Source organism: Rhea americana, unplaced genomic scaffold (assembly GCF_003343005.1).
Source record: "Rhea americana isolate MKP2758 unplaced genomic scaffold, rheAme1 scaffold_35, whole genome shotgun sequence".
NCBI classification, from domain to species: Eukaryota; Metazoa; Chordata; class Aves; order Rheiformes; family Rheidae; genus Rhea; species Rhea americana.
In genome coordinates, this window is record NW_028186479.1 from 1,043,372 (window position 1) to 1,059,661 (window position 16,290).

Sequence of the window (16,290 nt, forward strand, 5' to 3'; positions counted from 1 at the left end):
CTCTCAAAGAATATCCTCAAGCAGACTGATTGACAAAGGCTGGGACAAAATGAAGTTTAAAGAGAAGTAAGGATATTCCACAACTGCTTTATGCTAGCAGTCTTGCAACTGTTCCATCCACAGGAATTGACCATAATGATGGTCATTTACAAAATCTATATTAAAATCACAAATCATACATACCTAATCTGAGGCTGTCTTTCAGAAGCACTGAAACTTGGTTTAATTAATTGGCCTGAAACAAAGGTACAAATGTTATAAATCTCTACATAAAAAATATGATATACATACATTCTAGTAATCTCATTTCCCARACATGAAGTCAAAATAACTTTTAAAAAGCCGTAGTAAATAAAAAGTTCTAAATGTGAGCACTCTGAAAGCACATTTGAAAGTAGAGTTGCTCTCTGATGTGTTGGAGATTTGCTTGCATCTTAACTGAAGTCTCAATCATGCATGGAGTTTTATTACATACTTTCGGAATTTCACAGAAACTAACACAATACACTGACCTTATGCCCACAGAAGATGCATCTGGATTAGTATTGAAATAACTACCTCAGTTACTGCTAGAAATGTAACCAGAACAACATTCTCAGCTAGATAAGAAGTCCACACAGAGGACTTTTGCTGCGTGATCTAAACCCTGTTGTCTCACAGCTTTAGGGTCATCATTCAAATTAGCTAGTTATTTAAACTGCTACATATTTAATACCTCCTTCTTAAATAATCTCACTGATTTTAAGACCTAGAAGACAGGTGTATGACCAATTCTTAGTCACACATCCAATCAGCAATAAAACTGAACCTAGGCATTTATGACATTTATCGCATAGCGCCACAAAATGTGAAGAAGGAGTGGTAAAAATGTGAAGAAGTGTCATAAAACATTCCTGTAAAACCATTCTTTCRCCAGTAATTCTTCCTTGTATATGAGACTACCATCTCCTACAAAAGGTATCATACTTTGTGCAATAAGGAATAAATGGATGCTTAAATCAAAAGATATTTCACATAATTGAAGGTCTGAGTAGTAAAACCAGGAAATTCTCCAACAGTTTTCCTATACAACCAATACTTTTTGATACAATACCCAACATCTCTGTCTACATGAAGTGTTTTTCCACCCCAGTAACATCATAAGCATTATCATAAAACAAGACCAGATGCATCTAGTGACTGAAAAACTAGTGAGGAAAAAATGATTATATGCCAGACTTACCCTAATTCTCCCACTGTTGGTATAGTTAAAATAGTTACATTAGTCCTAGAGCAACAGTGGAGGAATTTCAGAGACAACTGAGCCTTCAGAAATGAATATATTTTGGAGAAGGTTAAATCTTTTCTTTGTGTTCAGATATACTTCTAATTGTGCACTGAAATATTGTGCCTATATTTTTTCTACTTTTAAGATATTTTCTGACTTGARTGAAAGAATCCTGAAGAAAGGTGGCATCAACCACATCAGTCACTTAGAAAACTAAAGGAAATGATGTATCTTTTATTTAAGTCAAATCTTTCTGGAAAAAAGAGAGAAAGGAGGAAAAGGAGGGAAAGAGAGAATGAAAGGAAGAGCAAGGGAAAGAGTGGGGGAAAGAGAGAAAGACAGCATGTGAGAGGGAGACTGTGTGAGAGGGAGAGAACAAAGAAATAATGCTTCTCTATTTTATTCTTTGCTAACGTTCTGCTTGGCAAAAAGAAACTTAAGCTCTGTACCCAAAAAGAAGGCTGGATCTTTGATTTATGGACTAACAAACAAGCCAGTTTCTTGTACAAGTAGATACTTCAAAAAACTTTAACATCAAGCTATAGAAGATGTCCACTGTCTATAAAGGAAAAAAAAAAAAAAAAAAAAAAAACTTTTGTATAGAAAAATTATGACTGACTTATCCAAGTGACTTTATCCATACTTGATCCGCTTAGGATGCAGACGCAGTAATACAAATACAGAAGTAGAAGCTCTGGCTGAACCTGAATCATGTTACTTGGGATAAGAACTTCGAGTTACAACCTCAGACACACTGTTATAACAAAGAATACAAAGAATATAATCTGTTTAGGGAATATATAGGAGAAAAAAATCTGTAACCAAAAGCGCTTGGCTAGAGAGAGCTAAGTACAAACAGGGCTGTCTGCTAGAATTTTAAAAACAGCTACTCCCTTTCAAGTATGTATGTACATACTAAATTGGATTGGAAAAACTATAACCTTGGCTGTTTCAAACAAATGGTCTCTCCAGCAGGAAAGGGCTCATATCCAAATTTTCTTGATCTGTTAGAAGATGACTCACCACATTTGACTTGCAAATCTGCTTGCTTATGAGTRTATTTACAACTGCATAATATTTCACACCAGAGTCTGTCTCACCAGTCACTGTATACAGCAGAGATGTAATAAGGGTTATTTTCTGACTCATATGCCAAAATTAGGAAAATACTTATTARTTCTAAAAAAACAGAAATCATGATGCAGAGCTTCACTAAACAATGGCCGACACCCTTTGGTTCCCCTTTTATAGCTTATTATTATGTTAGAGACCCACTGAACAATACAACTGAGACAGGAATCTCTTTATATTAGACACTGTGAAAACACTTCGTAATAATTTCTTTGATAACTAAGCATGAGGATGCTCAGACATTTAAAAATCATTGTAGCAAACAACATGTGTATACACACACACACACAACACTAATGACATTAGTTATAATCATTAGTCTTTATTCTAATCRTACAAAGCCAGACAGACAATAAGAAAGAATACACTGCACAGGTGAGTTAACTAACATTCAGTCATGGAGCATACAGTGTCTCCTGATGGATGTTAACTCCCAGTGTGTTATCTGGACTACATTTCCTTTCACTAYGGTTACTTCCTTTGACATAGATGCGAAGAGCAAAGCAACTTATGTTTCCTACAAATGTCTTGCTAGAGGCAATTTCTCATTTTAAAATAATCTTAAGGAAAATGAAGCATGAGTGATCCACATCTTTTTGGTTGTGTGCCCAACCCTCTTGGAGGGTAAGAGACCAATGCTAAAGCTTTTGATGACCCTCCCTACTCTGAATACCTGTATGAAGACTCTTTAAGGACATTAAAAAAAAAGGTCAAATGAGGCATCAGAAAATTATCTATGCTTGCTACTTTGGTCTTTAATAGCTGATGTAATCATCAACTGATGTAAGCTGATGTAAATAAATTTTAGAGCTTTAACTTCACAACATGCATTGACATCAGTGCAAATYACAGAAATCCATTTTAATACACATCAGTATTTTTCTCTTGCAGGCATCTAATCTTCTGCCTATCTATGTTCACACCATGTAATTTCGAGAAAAGAGCTTATAACATGAAGAACTTGGGAAGATGGATAGTTTTGCTTTGGCTTTTACTCCAGTGGTATCTAAAAAACCTCTGAAAGCCTTCTCAAGTTTAATCAAACTGATAGGAAAATTGAATAAAGATTTGATACTAACAGAAATTTTAAATCAATGTCTCTGAGTGAAATGGAAGCCACGGTAGTGGGATTTTTTTTTTTTTTTTTTTGAATTATAGCTCAAAGATCATGACAGAAGAAAGGTCAAATTGCCTTTATTTATATGAAAGACATCTAGTAAACTGCCCTTAAAATCACTGTAAACTAGAATGGACAACACCAACCATGTTAATAAAGCTGGTTTGCAGAGCAAACAGAATTCAGTTCTTTGCTCATTAGCAATGACCATATATACAGCAACAGAAAATGCAATAAATATAGTTTAAGCTTAAGTGAGGCATCATAAGGAAAGCCAGATCTTAGTAGACTGTATTCTAGCTGATCTCTTTAACAATCAAAGCCTAGTTTCAGAAAATAGAGATCCAGAAGGATGCTGCCACAATCACCTTCTGGCTGCATTAAACTCAAAGTCTCAAGAAAAATCTGGATTTTAGACAAAGGCAGTCTGCAAAGCAAACAAAAAATAYTAAAATCTCTAAAATTCTCCACAGGCAGTTCATTGTGCAAATAATGGGCTTCTTGAGGCAATAATCATATTCARCATGTTCAAGCATTCCTCTAACAATCTGAAGAACCATATATAGCAGAGACAAGAAGCTCTTWCCCTTACTACCTAAGTCTTTCTTACAGCAGCAGTATCTTTCTCAGATCATCAAATCCATCATCAGAATACTGACTGAAAGGTGCTAGCACATAACTTGCAAGATAAAAGGTGGCTGTCTGTAATTAAATGCAAATTTTGAATGAAACTACTCACTCCAGACAGCAAGTAATACATTATCTCATAGTACAGCAAGTGACCTCACAGTAGGTAATCTCCACAGCACAGGAGCTAACTTGTCATGTTGATGCCATGAAGGAATACTTGCTGTTAAACATCTTCCTTTTTCCTTTATTATTTGCTGTCCCCAATTCTGACTCCGAAGCTTAAGGGACAATAAAATTAAGTCCTGCATATGACAGSTCAAAATCCATTTGTTCCACCTTCATCCTCTGTATACCATTCATTAAGCTTTTGATAGTACACATGTATTAGAATGGTTCATGTACCTTGCATTTAAAGCTTTAAAYGTAGGCACTGTACAAAAATACAAATTTATTTTTGTACAAGTATTAACTGAAGCAGTTACATCTAGTCRAGAGGTTGTTAATTAATATCAGTGAGATATCACATGCAGAATCTTGCTCCTGTAGGATTAAGAAAGTCTAGGCTATTTAATATTTTAAGTAAGATAATTTCAAGTAGCATGAACAACTATTCTAGAATTACATAATCCTGCATTTGGCAGTCCTCAGAGTTGTTGAAAGAGTTGTACTTGAAGAACTATATTGGCTAGACTAAGAATCATACTTCTTTTCTTAAAATAGAATTAAAAAGCAYAGGGTATTTAAAATTATTAAAAATATTATGACAATCAGTGGACTATAATGAAGCTAACCGCTACTACACTGTCACATACCTGCATACCACGTTCTGTGCCATTGAACAACAAAGCGTATCACATCTTTTTTTACAAAATACCACCYAAGCTTTAAATATAATATTTTTCTACACTCATAGATCATATTTTCTCTGGARGTGATGTTGTGATAGTAGCATGAATAGACAAGCCCTTTTAAGACCCTGATCAATACACTCATAATTGAAACTCAAATTTTCATGTTAGCTGTTTCCAAAACAATGAGATGAAAGCTGGTCWTATTTTCCCCTGTTATGCTGACATACTCAACAAAACCACAGCTGCTACTTCTTACAGTGTTAGTCATTATTAGCAATGAATGGAGTATAATCCAAGCAATACTCAAGAACCCCTGAACTCATAGTATTTTTTTTATGTTCTCTTTTCTTTTTCCCTGAAGAGAAGAAAAAACAGTTAACATTAATCACAGGTTATACRGAGCACTAACTTCAGCATTACGTAGTAACTATGTGTGATCTATRCATGTATGACAGCACAATTATTTTTTTGGAAAAGCAACATTGTAGTATCTATATAYCAACTAAACAATATGCTGGGAGGAAAATGTGCAACCACTTATGGAAATGCTGATTAAAATTCATGGGATTAATAGGAACTGATTAGATCTTTCTAGTTACAGCATTTTATTAAATCAGTGGAAATCTGGAAATAAAATATTTAACTATTAGCAAAAGATGATTTTTGTTGAGGTCCAAATATTAACAAAGAAAAATGAACAAGGAGGAGATCATTACCAAGAATGCTTTTAGGGTGGAAAATTATTATCCACGTAAATATTTTAATTGTCTCTGTACAATGCTGAACCAGCCCAAAAGAATTTGATTTCTTGAGGAAATGTAATGTTGTATTCTTTAATATAAATACCAAAGTAGAACAGTTCCTCTGTGGGGTGCTGTTCCACAAAGGGCTCTTTCTATATAACCTCCTCCCTGCATCAGACTGTGCTTCATTGTATTCTGAAGCCTTCTCCTCCCACTCTCTCAGCACTTCTCAAGAAAAGTTTGGTAATAATTCAGGGCTGGCTAGTCACAGGTCCTTTGGCCTTCATAATGGTAAGCTATCCATTTACAATTAGTATATGATATTAATGGACTATAAGGAGAAATATTGAATCATTTATTTGCCCTGCACTAATGCCTWGACAGTTCAATCAAAAACAGTCATRCTTCCTCGGCAGCTGGGCCAAAATCTGAAGTAAAGGCAGCTAGCAAACAGCAATACAAACAGATAAAACAGCTATTCTACGTTTTTGGAAGCTTGGGATCTTGTAACGCTAGAATTTGTTGACCTTCAGGCAGCTACATTCCCTTCACCTTTTAAAAGGACCACATGCTTTAGAAAGCATTCACAAATCGTTTGTCAGAACTTCATGGGATGAATAAAAGTCTCAGATTTTGCTTAGCTGTAATATCGGTCTTTTTCTAACACAGAAAGCCCTTAGATTCTCTTCTAATCTAATCAAAAACCCATCCAATTTAACAGACAGATTGCAGCATATCACATTTCAACAAGTAGCTCACAGTGGTTACAGGTATTTCACACCTCTTTGCAATTTTCAGATCTAGAATGTAATCCAAAAAAAACCCAAAATCTATCACTGAACACAGCTGATGCCTTCCTAACTAATTATCATAAATAACTAAAGGCAGATTGAATGCTGCATTTTGTCATACATGCCCTTCCTAATCCAAATCTAATCATTAGGCACTCCTGTTTCATTAAACTCATCTGCACAGCTAAATTTTGCCTCTCCTCAGTTTTTTCATTACACTCTCTTACACAGACCTCCATTTATTCATATGTACAGCACCACTACTCCTGAGACAAAAGTTTTCGCACCGTCCTCTTCCTGTCTCTTCTTAATATCAGTTACCTTATTCCACAAATCCAAAAACATCTTTTTTGTCAAGTTTTCCAGTAACATTCAGGTTGCTCTAGTCCTTGCTTCAAAATACAGGGAAAAGATAAACAAAGAAAATGTGATAAAAAATGCACTATACTGGAAGACTGGTACCATCAAGACACAGTTATTTTAGTTTCCTTTTACTTAGGACCCACAATATATGATAAACTTGCAATTAATCATAATGTATCCTAGTATTTTAGAATAAACAGCTCCTTTATTGTTAAAAATCACTGAACTTCACTTTTAAGGAAACTTACCAAAAGTAGACTCTTTCAAAGGACTTGAACTGGAGTTGCTTGAGTTGTTTGATATATACAGCTCATCATCTAATTCAGAAAACATATCTACACACAAAAATCAAAGCAAAGAAGTTTTTAATCCACTTCTGAGCAGCATAAGAGTACTCATTATGCTTCTTTTGCTAGTGACTACCTTTCTCAGAGTTGCCTAAAGTGTTGTTGTCCTCTGTCAGGACTTCTTCATATGTTCTGTCCTCATCTTTTCCACACACAGATTGACAACTTTCAGCTGGGAGGTCAGTGTTTTCTGAATATCCATGTTTGCAACTAGCTGTTCCACTGCTACTGCTATGAAGACTCAAATTTTCATACTGTTCCTGATGACAAAGAACAAACAGAAAATGTAATCTTTCCATATGCTCTGTTCTTATCCAGCACTCATTAGATAACCTGAAAATTAAAGATTCATTTGTGTATAYACACACACACACATACAGAAATCGACTTTTAGTTCCCAAATAACTATTAGTCATAAACTATGCGGTCTCAGGTCCAGCCACTCATTCTAAATTTAGAGTAAAAACTTTCTGACTCTATCTAAACAAATTATTTCTAGCTTTTACGTAAAAACTTCTTTGTTCTTGATCATCTTTTTCATAATATATACTGAAAATGAAAAAAAAAATAGAACAAATGCCAGACCACACAGCAGTAGTGAACAGCACAAAAATTAAAGACTGGACAAAAACATAATTAAGAGCGACAAGAGTTCTGGACTCCTGTGTTCTTTGTGTTCAAAGTCTACACAACAATCACTATATTAGTAAAATATATGATGTGATGCCAGAGAGATTCTCTGAGGTCGAACTGGCCAAATGCTGACTGGCATTACCAAAACGCAGCTAAGAAAATCAAAACATGGAATATAAATTATTTGGCTGTCTCAAGTGTCTCATTTAAGTGCTGAATCTTGTCTTTAGCAAGCGGCTCTCTAACAAGCATAAAATTCTGCCTCTCTTGCTACTGTTGTTTATAGCTTTTCTAGAAAGAATAAAGATCCCTGATCCTTGTTATGCCTCTATTCTAATGTAACATATTTTGAAGGCAGACTGGTTTTATGATCTCTTAATATATTGTTCCAAAGCGTTTCATATTATTGCTGTTGCATGTAAATAAATCCATTCTGTTTTACTTTATCTTGTCAAAGTAAAGTGTGATAAAAGTGAACAGGAGATAAATTGGACAAATATATCAGATTAATGTTAAAGTAATTTCCAAGGATAACACATTCCAAAATACACAKCCATTTCCATATCCATAGAGACACTTCTTTCAGATAGGCAGAAAGACATATCCTTTGAATAAATACGTTAAACAGTGAAATATGAAAAACATTGCAAACATTTAAACACGAGTTAGACGAATATAACTGATTCATTTAAATTGGGCTCATAGTTGATTCTAAAGTCCAGTACTTTACAAATCTTTTTGGAGGCTTCTTCAGTTGGTCTGACTTATTTCCACATTGTCATAAACAGCCAGTGCCTCAGTTTCCCCAGGGGTAAGACTGTTCACCACCTCTGTTAGAACAAACTCTGCCTTCTAGTGTAAACAAACACAGCTCTATAAGAAATCTAAGACAAAAAAGTCCATGTGCAAAAAACTTCTCATTAAGAGCCAGTTAAACTTTTTTCCCAGGATTCATCCTTCTTTATGGCTGAGTAAATGCATCTGTAGAAACACAGAAATCTGTGTTCCAATCGAAAAGAAAAACCTCTAAGAGCTGAGATGCTTTATCCATATCCTACCTATACACTKTCTCTGTCTCTGTCTTCACTGGTCACCATTATCACTGTAAAATCAGATGTACTTTATTTTTAGATAGGTGAAATCTGTACTGTAAATTGATCTTTTCCATTTCCATCAAGAATCTAATCTTACAAATCAAATCTCGCACTGTTAGAAAATAAAAAGTAGATTCAATTAAAATACAGATACTGATCTTGTGTTTAGATCTGTTTTGCCATATTTCAGTCCAAAGGAATTAATTTTCCTCCAAGAAATACAGAGCTCTATAACGGCATTTGGAAACAGTGTTTAATTAATCTTCTTTATTAGCGACAAGTAATTACAGTATTATACCAGTTAACTGAATTTCTTTTCCCAGAAAATAAATCACAGAATCACACACAGAATCACAGAATGRTTGAGGTTGGAAGGGACCTCTGGAGATCATCTAGTCCAATCTCCCTGCTCAAACAGGGTCAACCTAGAGCACGTTGCACTGGATCACAACCAGACAGATTTTGAGTATCTCCAGAGAAGGAGACTCCACAACCTCTCCGAGCAACCTGCTCCAGTGCTCTGTCACTCTCACAGTAAAGAAGTTCTTCCTTATATTCAAGTGGAACTTGTTGTGTTTCAGTTTGTGCTCATTGCCTTTTGTCCTGTCGCTTGGCACCACCGAAAAGAATCTGGCCCCATCCTCTTGACACTTTCCCTTAAGGTAATTATAGAAAGTGATAAGATCTCCTCTCAGCCTTCTCTCCTCCAGGCTAAGCAGGCCCAGCTCTCACAGCCTTTCCTCACAGGGCAGATGCTCCAGTTCTCTAATCATCTTCATATCCCTAAATTGTAAGTACTTCCACTACTAATAAAGTATTTGGGGAAAAAAAAAATAGAAGATAGCAATGAGTAACAGCTAACATGGATTTGAGAGGAACAAAACATACTAAACCAACTTATTTCCTTCTGTAACACGGTAATAGTTTTTGTGCACTAGGAACAAGTGAATATCATATATATTGGTGTTAGTAATTAGTGATTTTTGAGACTGTTTCCCATGACATCTTATAAGAAAACTTGGGAAAAAGACAATAAAATCATGATACAGTTGGCTGTACAATGGACTGTAAAAATTGCACTCAACTTGATATCTATTTCAAGCCTTTGTTAAACTAAAAATAGGTAGTGAGCACAGTTCTGAAGGATACCTTCTTACCTTGGTTCAAAACTGTTCAATGAATTCCAATGATAATTTACTTAACAGAATAGATGGACTAAGTAARAAGTGCAGCAAAGGGGGCAGGAGACCTGCATGGGTGAGCAAGGAGCTCTTGGTCAAATTCAGACAGAAGAGGAAAATACACAGAATGTGGAAAAGGGGACAGCCTATTTCGGATAATTATAGGAATGYAGTCAGARTATGTAGAGATGCTGCGAGGAAGGCTAAGGCCCAGTTGGAATTGAGTCTGGCAACGGATGTCAAGGACAACAGGAAGGGCTTCTTCAAATACATCAGTTGCAAGAGGAGGACTGGGGAAAATGTGGGCCCACTACTGAATGGGGCGGGGGCCCTGGTGACAAGGGATACAGAGAAGGCAGAATTACTGAATGCCTTCTTTGCTTCAGTCTTCACTGCTAAGGGCAGCCCTCGTGAATCCCAGAGCCTGGAGACAAAGGAGAAAACCTGGAGAAGGGAAGACTTTCCTTTGGTTGAGGAGGATACAGATTAGAGACCTTCTGGGCAGGCTAGACATCCACAAATCCATGGGCCCGGATRGGATGCACCCACAGGTACTGAGGGAGCTGGCGGATGTTGTGGCCAGGCCGCTCTCCATCATCTTTGAAAGGTCCTGGAGAACTGGAGAGGTGCCTGAGGACTGGAAGAAAGCCAGTGTCACTCGTGTCTTCAAAAAGGGCAAGAAGGAGGACCCAGGCAACTATAGGCCGGTCAGCCTCACCTCCATCCCTGGAAAGCTGATGGAACAGCTCATTCTGGAAGTCATCTCCAGACATATGGAGGAAAAGAAAGTGATCAGGAGTAGCCAGCATGGATTCACCAAGGGGAAATCCTGCTTAACCAATCTGATAGCCTTCTAGGATGGAATGACTGGCTGGGTAGATGAGGGGAGAGCACCAGACGTTGTGTGTCTTGACTTCAGCAAGGTCTCCCATGGCATCCTCCTAGATAAGCTCAGGAAGTGTGGGTTAGATGAGTGGACAGTGAGGTGGATTGAGAACTGGCTGAAAGGCAGAGCTCAGAGGGTCGTCATCAGTGGCATGGAGTCTAGTTGGAGGCCTGTAGCTAATGGCGTATCCCAGGGCTCAGTACTGGGTCCCATGCTATTCAGCTTCTTCATCAGCGACCTGGATGAGGGGATGGAGTGCCTCCTCAGCAAGTTTGCTGATRATACCAAGCTGGGAGGAGTGGCTGATACACCTGAGGGCTGTGCTGCCATTCAGAGAGACCTGGACAGGCTGGAGAGCTGGGTGGAGATGAACCTCCTGAGGTTCAACGAGGTCAAGTGCAGAGTCCTGCACCTAGGAAAAAATAACCCTAGGCACCAGTACAAGCTGGGGGCTGACCTGCTGGGGAGCAGCTCTGCAGAGAAGGACCTGGGAGTGCTGGTGGATGACAAGYTGACCATGAGCCAGCAATGTGCCCTTGTGGCCAAGAAGGCCAATGGTCTCCTTGGGTGCATCAGGAAGACTGTTGCCAGCAGGTCGAGGGAGGTGATCCTGCCCCTCTACTCAGCCCTGGGGAGGCCTCATCTCGAGTACTGTGTCCAGTTCTGGGCTCCCCACTACAAGAGAGACATGGAGCTAGTGGAGASAGTCCAGCGTAGGGCTACAAAGATGATTAGAGGGCTGGAGCACCTGCCCTGTGAGGAACGGCTGCGAAAGCTGGGCCTCTTCAGCCTGGGGAGGAGAAGACTGAGGGGAAGATCTTATCAATGTGTAAAAGTATCTGAAGGGAGGGTGCCAAGGGGATGGGGACAAACTCTTTTCAGTTGTCCTGTGTGACAGGACAAGAGACAACGGGCAGAAATTGAACCACAGGAAGTTCCGCCTGAACGTGAGGGGGAATTTCTTCCCTGTGGGAGTGACAGAGCACTGGCACAGGTTGCCCAGAGAGTTTGTGGAGTCTCCTTCTCTGGAGATATTCAAGGCCTGCCTGGATRCAACCCTGTCTAMCATGSTCTAGGTGACCCTGCTGAGCAGGTGGGTTGGACTAGATGATCTCCAGAGGTCCCTTCCAACCTTACCGATGATACCTTATGATTCTATGACTGCTTACTGAATTTGTATATACTGAGACACATGCAAATTGTATATCATATTGCAGTATATGTATCATATACAAAGTTGTGTAAATACAAGTGGTAATTGATTTAGAAAATTGCTATGACAGACTGGAGAAACTGAAAAAAAAAGATGAAGTTTAGCAAGGGAAAAATGTGAATTCCCCTATGAGCAGGGAGGAACAACTGAAGAAATGTGCAGCTCTACAGGAAAAGATATGGGTGGGGGGGGTTGGTGGATCAGAAACAGAACACGGCTTAATGAGACCATGCTGTTATGAAAAGGCCAACACCATACTGGGATATGTGAAAAGGAGAATCATATTTAAGAGCAGTGAAATCCTTCCACTCTGTAGCAACAAGGTTTTTAGTTGGAGTAACTGAGTTCAGTTTTGGACACTACACCTTCAAACAAGAGATAAACCAACTGAAAAGAGACAAGAGGATAGAAATGAGAATAAGCAGAAATCTAAAAGCAAGACTGATGGAATTGGATTATTCAATCCAAAGGAAAAAATGATAGAGGGGACATATAACAAATAAGAGGAAAGAAATAACTGTTATATATTTCCACTGTAGAAAGGACAAAAAGTAACAATTAGTTAACACTTTAGTCACTTGCAGTTAGTCACTGCAACAAGTGAAATTTAAGTTAGTCTTTAAAACCACTCAACAGTAAGGGCTCAACTATTATATTTTTCTGGGATCCTGCAGATGGAAATATGTGTTCTTACTCTGTAGCAGCCTTGTACATGCTCAGTAAATCCAGTATTTTAGGGACATGCTCGACTTAGCACTCTTGATGCAATTGCACAATACTTGTATACAAAGAGTAAATCTGCTACCTTGTAGTGTTGTGTACACCACRTGCACATTCATATGTCTATCTGATATCTCCTGGAAACATCTCATCCATAACATGGCTGTGTCAGGCATACAAAGCTAGACCAACACTTTCTGAAAGCATCAGACGAACTGCAGCTGTAGTATATCACACAGTGCATATGTGCTATGGATATGCCCAGGATTTTAACTTCTCTTCTGATAGTGGTTTAGGTCTGCTCAGAGTTTTCCCCAAAATATTTTTGAATGGAAAAAAAGAGGTCATTCAGACATGTGATAGCTGAAAGTGAAGACAATTTTGCATTTCTGCTGATTTCAAATCGTTCCCTAACTYGGGATAATCTGCCTGGGTATAACAGAGACTTTCTATCACTTGAAATTTTTAAGAATGTGGTCAAATATCTCGCAGGAGTGAGTAGCTATAAAGCTTAGGGATGGACTAGTTAACTTCCGACATCCTTCCTGCCTTATTTGCTGTAATTGTATTAAACTATTCTGATACACTAACAAACTGAAGCAGAGTTAAACAAATAAACGGGTTTGTCCTCAAAAGTTGTTCGTACATTCTCACAGGTAGTAACTTAGCTGTGATGACTAATTTTCTACATTCAGCAATTCTTAAGAAACTAAACCTACAAAATATTTATTGCATAATAATTACTCTCTAAATATTCTACTATGTAACTGAAAAAAATACTGTAAATCTATAAATGTTATTTTATTTTTATCACATCAGCAATAACTTCCAGCATTTAAACTTTAATTCCAATACTTTCTACTTAAATGTCAAAATGGAAAGATATCAGAACAAAATCAATGGATTGAATGGCGGAAAAAAAGAACAACTGGTGCGATGCTAAGCTTTCACGACATTCCTCTRTTCTCATACTCTTTTCAAAACAAATGGGAGTTGTTTGCAGCCGTGCACAGGTAGGCAGTATCACAAAAAGAAATTATTAAAAATAAAAAAGAATTGTATATTCTAACTTAAAATAAAGATTGGACTATATTGTTGTAATATTAATAATGTATTGCATTTTAAGTGATTTAGAAGTGAACATATAGTTCACTTCAATCACTAAAAACAGTAGTTGCTGCATTCATACATAGTTTTTTTTAAGAAAATAGATTTTATGTATTGATTGGCTGAATTGAACAAATATATATCTAAACACAAAGAAAAAAGAAACTAAAATGGACACTACATTAATCTAATTTTTGTGTATGTTTCTGAATTAACAAGAAAAATAAATAGATCATTCCAAACTGAGTTGTTAACTAAGCATTACCTTTGTAATGCAAGTGGTGATTGTGGGGTCAAATTGCCAATACCACAGAAGATTTGGGTACAGAAGAAAATGACTTGGTGAACACAATTAAATCATTCTGTACTCCTTTGCCCTTCAGATAGGTGTAAGCCTGTTCTGTTTTTCTTTTTTGTTTTTTTCCCCCTTCTATAAATTAGAAGAAAGTGATGGCTGCTTTTAATGACAAGAGTTGCCAGTAGCCTGCAGGGTGGATACAAAAGTGGAAATTCTTAGATCATCTGCTTTAATCCTTACCCCTTTGACTACACATCCTGCGATGAATATAAATAAAAGAGTAGGAGGAGAATCATGGTCTGTGCTTACAGGTATTCCTACAAAATTTAACCCAATTATTTGCATTAAGATCTTTGCAATGGTAGGCACATTCAAACAAGACGCAGTACATCTCAGAATTTTAAATACACTGTTCATGTTTCTAAATCAATCCTGAGAAGACATAATACAATTCATTCTTAGTTATCTACASATTAATTATTATTATTATTATTCATACCATGGACAGAAGCGAAAGAACTGCATGAACCATTTCAAGCCTGGCCAGGCTCTTCACTTTAGATACAGTCCTGTATGAAGATTGCTATACTGCTTCTATCATCATTTTCAGTCAATAAATAGACCAGCTGCTTCTGCAAGGGATGCAGCCACGCTTCTCAGTGTAGGCTCTAATGAAGTTAGCTGCAAGTAGAACAGTCAGGGTCTCCTAGCAGTAGGGTCCACCTGAATTGCAACACCTTGATACCTGCMGATCTAGCCCAAGTTTGGGAGAGCCAGTGTTGAGGTGCAGCTAAAAATCMTGTCTAAAAGCAAGATGACTCCTCTTGGCTGCATATGTTATGCCCTCTAGCACTCTAGGTTAGTGGAGGGCTTATCCATTGAGGTGTAAAAACAGGAAAACGCAGAGCAACCTTATGCATGCCAAAGCTAATAACCATTCTTGTGCCTTTGAACATTAGCACAAAGCACTCAGCTCAACTAATGGTAATCTATATAGACCAGCTTAAGCCAAGCACTGCCTATGAGTTCTGACACGCAGTTAATACTGACAAACACTGGATGTGGAGCCACCCAACTAAATTGTGTTATACTGTTCAATAGTTTACCTACTGTTCCATTACTTAAGCATCTTAGTCTTCTATTACTCAGCATAATAGGGAGCTGGATTTAAATATAAAATACGAATTCAGATGATATTATTAATATAAAAAAATGAAAATAAACATAACTTCCAAAAGAATAGAATACTACAAAATCCTGCTATATAGAGAGAATGTGATACAACATGTGCCAAATGCACAAATCAAACTTTAGAAGTAGAGATATAGAGCTACTCTCAGAGATTACTCTAAAACTGGGCAAATATGATAGACTATTTATATGATCAGAATGGCAGGAGGTACAAAGGGTTCAGATTTTGTTATATATTTTTATATATAGACTGTGACTATAAAGTTCACTGTTTTCTGTCCCACATTCAAAGCATGTGGCTAATCTCACTATTCATCATACTGTATTGTTTTAGAGGGCAACTGAACGTTTTAAAGAAAAACATACTTTGCACTACAAACTTGTTTTTGATATATTGACATTTTAAGTTTACAAATCTGACATCTAGAAAAAGCTTTTCCTATTTATATGCCAAGGAGTATGTGAACATACTTGCTTCTATAGGGCTTCTAAGCATTATCCCTAAGGTGAAAAGACTTCAGCATGTATGCAGTAAGTGAATCAATGATGGCTTATAATCAGGTAATCAAATATATCTTTCCATAGTAATAAAAGTGACTTACTTTGAGCTTTTTGTACACAGCCAAAATAATATCTACATTTTTCAAATCTAGATATCACAAACAAAGCATGGAAATCCATGGATCCATTCCAGCAAATGGAATTCATACTTAGTTACCTACTCATA

General features: G+C 37.2%; 1 protein-coding gene across 1 annotated transcript in view; it reads right to left on the reverse strand.

Annotated features, from left to right (window-relative positions):
* Positions 1–16,290, reverse strand: part of NEK10 (NIMA related kinase 10) — a 92,704-nt gene that overhangs the window by 13,025 nt on the left and 63,389 nt on the right. The window contains 3 exon segments of the mRNA XM_085311754.1: positions 184–235; positions 7,142–7,228; positions 7,317–7,500. Of these exon segments, the coding sequence (XP_085167880.1) occupies positions 184–235; positions 7,142–7,228; positions 7,317–7,500 (323 nt within the window).